This window comes from Charadrius vociferus, unplaced genomic scaffold (genome assembly GCF_000708025.1).
Source record: "Charadrius vociferus isolate BGI_N301 unplaced genomic scaffold, ASM70802v2 scaffold287, whole genome shotgun sequence".
Classification (NCBI taxonomy): domain Eukaryota; kingdom Metazoa; phylum Chordata; class Aves; order Charadriiformes; family Charadriidae; genus Charadrius; species Charadrius vociferus.
In genome coordinates this window covers 2,592,038-2,604,931 of record NW_009649568.1, presented here as the reverse complement: position 1 = coordinate 2,604,931, position 12,894 = coordinate 2,592,038, and the positions used below count along the sequence as shown (strand labels likewise).

General features: G+C 40.3%; 1 protein-coding gene across 1 annotated transcript; it reads right to left on the bottom strand.

Moving 5' to 3' along the window:
* Positions 1 to 216: 216 nt before the first annotated feature.
* Positions 217 to 12,516, bottom strand: MAEL (maelstrom spermatogenic transposon silencer). The gene is made up of 12 exons (XM_009890091.1): positions 12,385 to 12,516; positions 11,604 to 11,687; positions 9,446 to 9,548; positions 7,305 to 7,460; positions 6,773 to 6,814; positions 5,762 to 5,889; positions 4,836 to 4,890; positions 4,116 to 4,257; positions 2,472 to 2,534; positions 1,470 to 1,602; positions 1,134 to 1,212; positions 217 to 332 (listed from the first exon to the last, which is right to left on the bottom strand). Exons 1-12 carry the CDS (start codon positions 12,514 to 12,516, stop codon positions 217 to 219), a joined length of 1,233 nt encoding a protein of 410 aa, XP_009888393.1.
* Positions 12,517 to 12,894: the final 378 nt, after the last annotated feature.

The window sequence follows — 12,894 nt, the reverse complement described above, 5'->3', positions numbered from 1 at the left end:
CACTGTCAGGTCCCTTCAAAATAAGTCTTCCTGTAGATAATAAATAAGATTTTTGTCTTCTTTAAATCCAGTCAATAGTTTTATCATTCTAACAAGAACTTGAGCTGTCAAGCGGTGAAAATAAGATGAAAAACTGCAGGCTGGAGAAACTGCTGGTTACTTGAGGGAAACAAGGAAAATCAGAATTTACAGGTGCCCTGGATGTAAAAAAGATTTTCAATTACTGAAAGACTTGGATAGATCAGATGCACTTTTCAGCAATCGAGTAATTCCTCTTCCTCGCATGATACTTGTTCCATAAAGGGAGGTCTTCGCACCACGTGGAGAATCACCTATTAAATTAGATACAGTTTGAAAATCAAATCAGCCTTTAAAGCTTACATAAATTAATGGAATTCTTCTTCATATGCTGTGGAGCTGAACCTATTCAATAGCTCTAATGCAAAAAATCAGAGACAGGGGTTGTGTCCTCTATAAACACTGAGACCATAGGATCCCATGATTTATAATTGGAACAGTTTTGGAGTTTAATTCAGTATTTTATATGCAATAAAATAAGCTGCAAACTCAGAATTCTTAGTTATTTGTCTTGCAAACTCGATTCTGTTTCTCTGAAGATTAGTCATGAACTGCCCAGATGAACTGAGCCCATATGCCTTCTACTAAAACAACTGCATCTCCAAAAAGAAGATTTTAAATAAGCAGTCTTTATAAACTGAGTTATAACAGAATACTTGCAACAAGTTCCAGCTGAGTCTGCACATATAATGACATAAGAGCAAGGAGAGTATTTTAAAGATGGTCCTGCCTCAAAGCACCTAAGTCTATGTGAATGGACTTCATGTAGCAGAAAAATAAAGGGGTATCAGAGAGCAACATGTATAAGAAAAACTAAGTTTTGAGAAACCTTTTGACCGTAAGATTGCATCCAGTAAGAAAAGGGCAGCTCTTTATGTTTACATCTTCAGAAATTCAGTGACATTCATAAGCAGGAATAAGCGCAGCTCATGCAGAGCTGTTTACACTTTATGCCACTGACAGGCAATATCTAAGCCCAGAAATTTGAAAAAGCAGCAATTGGCTTAAGTTTAAATACCTCTTTCCCCTCACAAATGTGAAAGTTTCAAACTCACAATTAGAAGGGAGAAACTCTTGATCACGGCTTGGAGAACCAAAATGTCTGTCACATCCAGAACCCTCAGCCTTCATTTTCTGTATGAAGAAATAAACATTCAAAATAATACGTGTCTTCTAAAACGCAGTATACACAACTATCCATGAAACCTATGAATTATGATCAAAAAATCACAAGAAAAGACCCAGCTAATCATTATTTTTCTTTCGCGGGTCTGCCCAATATACGTCACAAAAAACAGCATCCAAAGAGAAAACCGCTAACCTGAAATTGGCAAGTTTGAACACTCGAGTTAACTAGAAATAAAACAGGATAGCAGTTTAAAGAATCTGACCTGAAAACGTCCAGCATCCAGTATGACTGTGTTCGTATTTGTGCTTTCACCATAATCAGAGTCTTGAAGAGGTAGGTGAGCTGCTGTCAGTGAGACTCCATACACACTAGCTAAAGATTTACTGATGCAGTAACTTGACCAAGAAAAAAGAAAATAATAAAAGTTTCGCTAAAAGGGCTGCAATAGTCACGTACGGAAGCACAGCATTTTTAGTTCTTCAACTGGCAAGCAAAAGCAATCACAGACTGAGATGCACAGAGCAGATGACAGAGCACAGGAGGACATTATCGCAGCAGCTAAATAGTTACCCTGCATCCTTCCAAGACCACTAGCCTATTCTACAAATACATAGGAAATTAAAACAACTGTTTCCCCACACTATCAAATGCAGCCACTCGGAAGTGTGAAAAGCAACACTTTTTTTTTTTTCTGCAAGGCATAGCAGTATGTAACAAGTTTTTTGAATGAAAGACTATTCATTATTATCTCTCTCAAAGTGCTACTACTACTGACTGAGATCTTAATGGTATTTCCTTATTTCCCAACTATTTACTTTCCCTTCCCCCCCACACACCAAAAAGATTACAGAACCTTATCTATCTACATTACATGTAAGGCAGTATAAAAGTTTCCAAAGTAGAGATATACTAGATATACTGAGAATTTCTCACCAAATGCAGCTATACTAAACCTCCAAAGAAAAAGAGTTACTTCTACTGTAATTAACACTTCTCTCGGCTCTCTAATAGTAAGTGGAGGTAGTGAAAGGATCATTACAGAGTGATGGACATTACTATCACAGAAATTACATTACATCTAAGTGCTAAGACTTACAGCATACTGCTAAGCCATACAAACAACAGTGATATTACAAATAGAATTAAAAAACTCAAGATCTAGAACTACAATGTTCCAGGCAGTCAGAGAAGCCAGAGCAAAACCACATGTCTATAACAAAATAAAAAGTCATCATGCTGGAGATAACTCCCGAGCAATACTCACGCAATTTTCTTACAGGATGCCAAAGCACAGCAGAGTATATCATTCTCCTCATGCCACTTGCACCTACATGAAATGAAGTTCAGGCTTATTTCAGAAGCATCTACATATTTAATCAACATGAATAGCTAGTCCAGTCAGAAGGAACAGGAACTGACATTAAAGATGTTATCTTTTTGTCTCAGTGACCATACAGTACCTTTAGAATTTCACAGAGGACCAACGTTAAATAACTAAGCTCCAAGTGGCAGAGTTAAAAGGCACGCCTAACATGCAATCTGCTTCATGCTGAGGTTGGGGGAAGAGAGAAAAGAGAATCCTAAGATACAAATGGAATTTAAAGGTAACAACTTAGAGTTTCCCTTTAATGTGAAACAGATCCTTTTAGTATAAGCAGCCCCAGTTTCCTCTCCAAGTGTGTGTTTTCATAGAATCATAGAATTGTCTAGGTTGGAAGGGACCTTGAAGATCATCAAGTCCAACAACCAACTTAACACTGCCAAAATCACCACTAAACCATGTCCCTCAGCACCACGTCTACCCATCTTTTAAATACCTCCAGGAATGGCGACTCCACCACTTCCCTGGGCAGCCTGTTCCAATGCTTAACAACCCTTACTGTGAAGAACTTTTCCCTAATATCCATCCTAAACCTACCCTGGTGTAACTTGAGGCCATTTCCTCTTATCCTATCACTTGTTACTAATGAGAAGAGGTTGATCCCCACCTCTCTACAACCTCCTTTCAGATAGGTGTAGAGAGTGATAAGGTCTCCCCTAGGCCTCCTTTTCTCCATTTTTTCCCATTCTTGTTCCGGTCTCCCTCTAGTGTGAAGATACTCATGGAAATGGAAAACTACCTGACTTTTAAAAGATAAAAGTGACATTGATTATCCCAACAGATCTTAAAATCCATACTGTAAGCAGACTTCCAAGAATTTTTTTAAAAAAAATCTACTAAAATTCAAGAACAAATTATTGGTTCTTACTTAAAACAGTAGCAGAGGAAAAGTTAAAGTACATTTCTGAGCTAATTCCGTCATCAATCACTAAATATTCCCCTGCAACACCACAAGCTACATACCACGTTTTTGTACAAACACAGAAGAATCTGAAAGCAGGAAAAGTTTTACCATTCAAGAGGCATAGGAAATAAAAAAAGGAAAAGATAGGATTCCAGATGTGTTATAAAGAACATTCATTCTGGAAGAAAAAAAAAAAGATATGAACTAACTGAAAGCTTACGCTTGAGAACTTAATTTATATTGCTGGCAAACATCACTTGTCCCTCATCATAGTAGCAGCATGACGCATTTGATGTATAACAACAGCCAGGTCCCATCCAAATTACACTTCTAAGAGTCTGAATCTTCTCACTTCTATGATTTCCAGTCAAATACCACAATGTATTTTATTCCCATTTTTTACCCCCTCCTTTAAATTATGCCTCAGCATTAAAAAAACATCTATCTTTACACTTCATTTGGGAAAGTATTTTTCATTTCCAGTTTTACTCACAATGTGACAAGAAGCGTTTCAGATTAGAAGACTCGCAGAACGTTCTAGACTAGCAGCATACAAGCTGAATGTAGGGCGCTGAGACATGTCCATCTAATACACGTTTTCACAAAGAAGAATCCCAACATACCTGGTATTACTGGAGAAATCCCACAGGAAGGCATCCAGTTCTCTACACACCCAAGTCTTGGATGGCTCCTTCTGGTATTTCTGCCGGTACAGTTCTAATACCAGGTCTTCTACAGCAAGAAGTTCCAGATGGCTCTCAATACCTATAGCTCAGAGAAAATCCAGCTCAGGAGAACAACAGTTAGTGCATGTTCTGCTCAGCTCACTTCTCAGTCAGTCCCTGTTCACTGCCCAGCCTCTTACCAGAGCATCAAAGCTCTTGTAAACCTTAACAAGTTATTCCACCACTGGTTTTAATAAAACTTGGCTTCCTAGCAAAGTGGGCTGCCCTATATTCCCATAATTTTCTCTCCCTCAGTAATTATGTACCCTACTTGCAGGACATCTCTCCTCAGAAGCTGTTAGTTTTCCCATGTGTTACTATATGCTCACCTTCACAGTAATCTCACTGCCTCTAGTGCTCCTCTAACCGGCTGAGCAAAAAACAGCAATCTGTTATTCTACAGATGTGCTCATTAGCCAGTTAGCTGATCATGCTGCTGTTTTACTGTCACTGATGGGGAGGAAAAGAGACAAGCATGCAAAGTAGTCTAGCTATCAGTACCTGCTTTTATGAAAGCTTTGAGACCTGAATATTTTCAGACAAATACTGCTGTCCATGATTACATAACCCTTCTTTCCTGGGGAGGGGGAAAAAGACCAAAAATGATCCATTTCCCACCTGTTACGCTAGCCATTCGATTGAGACACCAGTAAATTCGGAATCTGTCATCAGACTAGAAGAAAGAAAATTTCAGTCACATTGAAGAAATACAGTATACAATTCTGACATCTGCAAGACTTCTGACTACATCTGAAAAAGCCACCTCCAAAACAAAATTCAGTATTTGTGAGAATAAATGTACACTCTTCCTGAATACTATCTTGAAGAGCAATTGAACGTCATTAAGGCTTTCCAACCAAACCGCAGGAGTAATTCTGGACTAATGTTTGGGGACAGGTTAAAGGTTAACCCATGCTACAGATGTCTCCAGTAAGTGCTGCTTTTTTTCGTGCATATTTCTTCAGAGCTCTACGTTTATGAAGAGAGCCCAAAATCTTGACCCTCCCTGCCTTTTTAAGGATTAACATTAGACTTGAATGGAATCAAAACATAATATAGCTGTCATGAAGCTTAAACATCTCTGAATTCTAACATTTTGTTTTGCTTACTGGCAAATGAGACTTGAGCAAAAATTAAGATGTACAGTATTCTTACGGGGAGAGAGTCATGAAAATGTAAAAACATCCCTTAGAAAAGCAGGATTGTGTGACTATTATTCAGCACAATCAATTTAAGTCAATCTTAAAAGCCCTTAACTCAAGTCAAAACTATGTCAGAAACCAAGTGAAATGTTCATCAGTAGACTACAGCCAGAAGGGCAGACTGAAATAAGAAGGCAGAAAATTAGGTCTCCGCTTTATAAAAAGGTTAGCTTCTAGAGGTCATTTCTTCCTGCACAGAACCGGGATACTTTGGAAAAGAGTGTCTTTTACCACTCATTTGCACATTGATTAGGTTTTAGAGTGAAGTACCTCCTTACTCATCTAACAGAAGTGAAATTAAAGGTTTTGATTCAGAGCATCTTACTTCGACCTTGACCATACCCTGCAGTAAAAGTGAGGCTGAACACCTCTGGCTGGCTGGACAAACTCAAGAAGTTCCCGGAAGACAACTGCATAACAAGTACGTGAAAGAGGAAATCCAGACATAGGGATCTTATGAGTGGCATCACCTAATGGGGAGAGTGGGGGCAGAAAAAAAAAAAACCAAAACAAAAGAAGTTATGAGAAGTCCTGTTTCCTTACATGATACAGTTCCCCCCTCCTTTGCATCTTTTTATATACATATAAATATACACACAAATACACACACCTCTTTGTTACAGGCAGTGTCTGTGATTAAGCTATCAAAACCTTGCTTCTGTCAGCAGAAGACTAGGGGGTCTGGGCTGTGAGCAAACACACACACACTTACCCCTTTTAAAAGGCCATTATCTAAGTATTGAACAAAGGAAAACCTGGGCCAAGTTTGTTCCCTCTGTACACAAGGGGAGGAAGTGTCCTAATAGAAACAAACTGCAATCTATAAACACTACTTAGGAGTTGCAAGGGAAACAAGGCAGGCCAAGCCAGACACAAGGGTATAAATACTTCAACTTTGTTGATATATGTAAAGCTGCAAAACACGACTTTTAAATGGAAAGTAGTATCTTTGAGTTACCTGATTATGAATTAGCACTTCATGCTGAAGATATACACAAGGACTATCAAGGGAAGGACATTCTGCTCAGATGGACTTGAAAGCATTTAAAGCCATACAAAGTTGTCCCATTTGAGAACATACGGCAGTTATTATTGAATTAAAATAGGAAGACAGAATATAAATAACTCTGCCATTGACAAAACCATTTTGGGTTAAGTGCTCTGCCATTTGTGGGTACAAGAAACACACAACATGACCGTGACAAGCTGCTCTGTCACTCCTCTCTCTTCAAAACTTGACAAGTTCCCAGAAGGAGAAACTGTAGACTTACAAAACAATTGGATACATATCAGATAAGCTGATTCTAAAACCGCACACCCTTGCATACCATTCTTTTCTCCACTGATACTCACTAGCAGCCTGGCAGTGGTACCGAAAACCACGTGGTGGTAATTCTGCAGAAAAGCAGGGGAGACAGGACAAAAAGAACAATCATCACCTAACATCCACAATGACAGACCCTTAACTCTCAACTATACACCAAGCTTCATCTTCCCTTGTGGCCTTGTGGAAGTGCCACAACTATTTTTGAAAAAGTTATTTTCAGTTATACCCATTTTAAAAAACAAAGTGTATTGTATAGTGTGTGTGTTTAAATCCAGTCAAGACAAACGTTCATTGGCATGAAATATAAAGCACAAACATCTGAAGGTTCTCTTCGATTTGTTCTACCCTCTTTGAAGCTTCATGCAGTTCTGACGCTTAAGTCCATCTCTTGAGAAACAATCAGCACTGCTCCGATATTTTAATATGTCTAATCACTTAAGAAATAAACCTGTCTTAATACCAGAAACCTAATCTAGGCAGCAGCAAGTGACACTAGAAGCCTCCCTCTCACCCCAAAACACCATGAACTACTTCTTGTCTCCCTTCCTTGGAACTCACCTGGATCTATGAAGTGATGGAAATCGGCCATTATGCCATCCTGTAGGGAGTACTTGACACACCCAATCTCACAGGGAAGGAAGCGCTGTTCACAGTGGGATGGCAGCTTGCCATGGCTGTAAATGTTCAGGAAGTAGAAGATGTCTGCAACCACAGCTGAAAGAAAAAACAAACACATATTCAGAAGTCCCATCAGACGTTACAGCAAGCCATCCTGGCCTCACCTCATCCAGTGAAAGCTTTGGTGCACTTCATCATATGAGTGAGTACAGTAGGGTAACGACCAAGTAAAACACATAGAGGTTCCTCTGTATCTGAGATAACAAGGTAACTAACACTTATGCAAGAGTCAGGCATATCAGTAGTCCTGGTACACATTCCATAGATGCTACTGTGTGTAGAGATTGAGGTCAGGGGGACAGAAGGAAGCAATTAAAAAAAACCACAACAAAACAAACCCTAAACCCACAAGAATATTAAGAGGCCTGGAATCCAACAGAAATTACTGTTCCTTTTTATGATCAGTCTTCACCCTTTAGGAAAATAAGGTTAGGAAAAAAAAAATAAATCAGTAACTGCAAAGCAGCCTCAAAGCTCAATTCAGTAACTTAAACAAGTTAAATGAGCTGGTAATAACCTTCTGGGGTGAGAGGAGATGAGAAGTCTGCTAATTAAAAGGATTGCTTCTCCTTCACTAAATAAGCTCCCAAAGAAGGTGGCAAGAATACCCAGAGCAAATGTTAAGAAATAAATTCATCATTTACAAATTTAAGAAGTATCAAACTATGAAAAATATTTCACGAGGCGCCTTAATCTTTCTATTCATGAATGTCACATAATATTCTCAATTAAGTTTAAGGTAGCTATTTAATCCTTACCCTTAAGTTCTGCCCCTCATCAAAAAATCCTACTTGTTCTGCTAAGTAATAGAGATGTATACCTTTTTTTACACAGAAATTATGCTGTATGACAGCCTTTACGACACTTAACATCAGTTGTCCTAAGCTTAAATGCTGGTGCTCTCTTACATGGGTCTTAAACTCTACAACCTGTGGGGTCACAGGAAAGATACCTGTCCTATCCGAGTTTGAACTACTTCCCTTAGGAAAAAATGGATATAGCTACAGGGAACCATACAGGACTTTTACTGAGAAATATTAAGGAGCAGCATCATAAAATGCATCTCAGTTATCCCTTATCATTATTGCTGTCATTCAGTTTAAAGACCAATTGCATCAGCTCAAACCACCATGATTCACGTGATCAAATTTGCACCACAATGACAGGGGAGCATGACCTCTGGCAGGGAGGATGCTAACAGGTATTACACTTTTTATGGAGCTTCTCTTTCCCACCCCTCCATAACCATGACAACATGAAAATAGTTCAAGAGACTTGTTAGGTAAAAGGCTTGAGCTGAAACTTAACCACACGGCAGATACAGATTACATTAACTGCCTGCTTGACTTATCTTGTAAGCACTACCATTTATCCTTTTTCAGAATAATGTAATATTCATGGGGAAAAGATTACAGATGTGTTCATTACTCAATTCGAATCAAAACACCCATTTGAAGAGCGGGTACAGATAAGAAAAGTTTAGTTTTCAAGAGTTCTTTCAATAAGGAAGCAAGCCAGGATGTTATAAAAGCAATGACAAAGTACATATCTGCTTTTTTATTCTCCCAAAGAATAATACGTGTACCACACAAATTTTGAACTTTGATATTTAACAACTCTTCACCCTTTAAAATTGGTAGAAGTATTCTTTTATACTGAACTTGGATTAGGCCTTGTAAATCACAAATGTGTGAGTTGAAGAATTACCTTTTCCTGAAAAAAGGTGAAATAATTGTTAAGAAACTATTAGTGGCTATATTCCCATCAAGCTAAAAAACAGAGGACAGAACTATTTGGGGGGCGTGGGGGAGTGGGTGGGTGGGACAGGACATTTGCACTGGCTTCCCTCTGCACTACAAAAGACCTTTCTACAGCAGTAGACTATTAGTTCAAAACAAAGCAACAGTTGACACAGATGGCTATTAGCAAAATGTAAACAGCCTTTGTATAGGAACCATAGAGAATATCTATAAAGGGCAAGCTGTTATCTACCAGGATCTACGGCTTTAAGAATACTATACCCTGATCATTCTTCCAAGACATAGCAGAGGCATCTGGAAGAGAAGTAACGCTGGGCATCTTTGCAATCAGACAAGCAGGAACCGGATGAGCCAGTTTACACATCTGGAAAAGATGAGAAAGTTAAAAAAAAAAAAATAATGAAAAGAGTTTACTAACCCCCAATAAAGTCCTTCACCTCCTTCTATTAGAGGAACACATCAATTCCGCTAACAGTTATGGTTAGGTGGACAAGTCTGCAGCTTACACACAAGTATCTGTGTACTTGCAGATCGGGAAGGCAAGATTTCTCTTCTAACAAAAAAAGGGACAGATATCTTAGTACCTTGGTCAACTTACTATAACTGGAAAGAACTGCAGCTAAATTTACAAAATGTAATAAAAAAAATATATTATTTTGTTAGGTTCAACCACTTGCAACTGGCAAGGTACTTCTCAAATTGGAATTTCAAATTTTTTTTTCCAAACTTCACAAAAAGTTTGGCACGTGCATTAGTTGCCTTTGACTAGGAATTCAATTGATGAAAAGCTGATAAAGTCTTAAGGAAGTCATTAGATCAATCTGGCACAGAGCAAGTAAGAGGGGCGCATATGCCCATTAGGCGCTGCAAATCCATGCATGAACAATAAGATTTTAGAGAACAGGAAGAGAAACTTGGCAGGCTTACGGACTTCAATCATTCAATTCCCAAATCAGGAATAACATCCACATCCACATACATTAATTTCAGATGACCTTCTAAGCCAAGGTTCGTTGATTATCAGTTTGAACTATTTAAAATAAAATGAGGAATTAGTCCCATCCAAGCAAGCTTAGGTCATCTCCAAAAAATGACCAAGACCTTTCACTACACAAAATAACTGTGGTTGTCTGTGTAACGGGGTGTTATTAATAAATTGAGATCACATATAATCTTGTGCATACACACCTCCCTATTCCCACTGACAGGCAATAAGGATGTTTGGTAAAGCAATTAATTTCCCTGATTACAGCTTTCTAAAATGCTACTGCTTGTGGAAGGAAATACAGATGCCTCCATTTATGACTTAGTTGTCATTTAATGTAGCTTTCCATCATATACGAAAATGGAGCTTCATTAATTCCATACCCCTAGCCTGCAAAATAACAGAATTTTAAACAGCTCTTCTCCGTACAAGCAGATCCTCAAAAATCTGAAAACATTGCATAACATCTCCCTACTAATCTAGATTGACTAAATTAACTAATCCAGATTTACTAGTTACTCCAAACTAAGATCATCCTGTCGTTCTCTTTAGCAGCATGTCAGTGTTTTGAAGTCCTAAAATTTACCCTCACCAATAATTTATAGTTCATAGTCAGTGTCTAGTAATATTGGGTAAAGAAGTAAATGCGTATCACCTATTTACTCAAAGCCTCTTTGCTTTGACACACAAGTTTTCACACTGCCAACCAAGACCGCAATAAAATAAGCTTTCTGACACCTCACATAATTCAAACTCCAAAGAAAACTATACTTCAGGAAGCTGCTGGGAGAGGAACAGACAGACGGGGGGCGGACGGGGACACCCCCACCCCCTTTTCAAGACAGCAATTAGCAGAAGGGATCCAGTTAGTACTATTCCTGACCACAACCCAATCTAAAAATAATGGCAAGGTATAATTATTCTTTTTTGTGCATAGGTTACAACATTTCGTTGACCTGGTCCACCACACAGCCACTTGAAAATGCCAAATCAGCTGCGTATAATATGTAGTTTCAGACCATCAGACAAGAACCACTTAAATTAAGGACATCCATGAAGCAAAAGCAACATGAACCTATGACCAGATGTCATAGCAATTTACAGTATTATAAACAAAAAAAACCCAACACTGTAACTCAGTCACTGTAAAACAGTTGTTAGAGAACTACATTTCACTTGATCAAAGAACCCATAGGAACAAGATGTGCTGGTTTAAAGTGGCATAGAGCGTTTTCACCTTCAACACAAATCAGAACAATTTTCTGATTAACCTTCATAACGGTATGGGCTACCACAGCAGCCATAACCTCCAGAGGCTGGGAGGCTATGGAGGGCAGGTGATCTTCCACAGCACCATAGCTGACCAAACCCCAACACCACTTACTCCCCATCTTATTTAGCTACATTGAAGGGTGTTCCTTTCTCAGCATTTACCTCTTTCACTGTCTTCTGAGAGCATTTTTCATTCCACTTACGAGCCTTCTCTGTATATACCATCTTTTCTTCCTTAGTCAGCAACTTGAAGCAAAGTGAATTGTTAAAAAAAAGGTTTTATTGCTTCCTTCTAGTAGTCCCACAACCCAACAAACTCTGTAAGAAATTAATTGTCCATTTCCAAAGTACATTATCAACGCTTGGCAAGAACTGCCAACTGCTAACATTGACTCAAACATTTCTAGCAGCTTTCTCCCTGACAATGCCATAAGCTTTGATTCAAAACATCTAGTGACCACATGCTTTTGAACCATCTTTGGATGAGGGTAAACTAGCACAGCCCCACCACAAACAAGTCTTCTGAAACTACTCTTACCAGCCAGGTATGCCACTACCCATCACACACAAGCCAGAGCTGCCACCCTGCAGCTGAAGGGAGGACCGCATAGCTTGTGCTTCTTGGCCAGAGCCAGCTGAGGCAACTCAAAATGCCCACTTGAACAGCTAAACGTATGACACCTGAGCCACCAGCCAGTTTACCCTCCAAGAAAAGGCCAAGCAGACATTTTGTCACCCACACAACCTGCACAGGAGCATCACACAAACGGGCACTGGTTCCCCACCAGGAAGAGGCAGGGGAGCTGCAACGAAACTCACAGCCCCACCACACCGCTGCAGAAACAAGACCGGGCCGCACCGCAGGCCTCCCCCCTGCCCTCCCCGCCATTAAGCTGAGTTAACCCGAGGCCGTCCCCAGGCAGGAGAGGGCCCTTCCCCTCACCGCCCAGGCCTGGGAGCAGTAAGGGATTGCATCGACCACGCAGGTGACGGGCAGCCCGCGCTGCTGCAGCTCAGGCAGCTGATCGCGCACGAAGAAATAGTAAGAACTGCGAGAGCCCCTGCGCTGCGCCATGGCGACCGCCGAGCCTCGAACCTCCGCCCCGCTGAGGGGGGGACCGCGAGCTGGCGGCCCACCGCCGCAGGGCGGGGCCAGGACGGGGCGGGGCCGGGCAGGGCACGCGCCCGCCCTCGCCTTTTGGCGGCAAGGGGAAGGTTAACAGCTGCGGGTAACGGCCTGCCCGTGTTCCCGCGTGCCGGCGCGGCAGCCCCTCCCACCGCGGGTCTTAACCGTCACCTCAGGGCGGGCCTTGAGGAGAGCATGGCCGGGCTGTTTGTTCTTTGGTTTTCGGTTTTTTGTTGTTGCTTTTTTTAAAATGTTTTTTGGGTACTGAAGGGTCAGAAGCACCCGATGGGAGCAATAGCTTGCGCCCAGCTTGCGTAGATGTTCAAA

Excerpts from the sequence above, each read along its gene's own strand:
- MAEL (XM_009890091.1), bottom strand. The coding sequence starts at position 12,516 with ATGGCGCAGCGCAGGGGCTCTCGCAGTTCTTACTATTTCTTCGTGCGC. Across the intron at positions 7,461-9,445 it reads GTCTTGGAAGAATGATCAGG|CTGTGGTTGCAGACATCTTC; the intron begins GTATAGTATTCT and ends TTTTTCTTTCAG. Across the intron at positions 333-1,133 it reads AGAGTTTCTCCCTTCTAATT|GTGATTCTCCACGTGGTGCG; the intron begins GTGAGTTTGAAA and ends CTAATTTAATAG.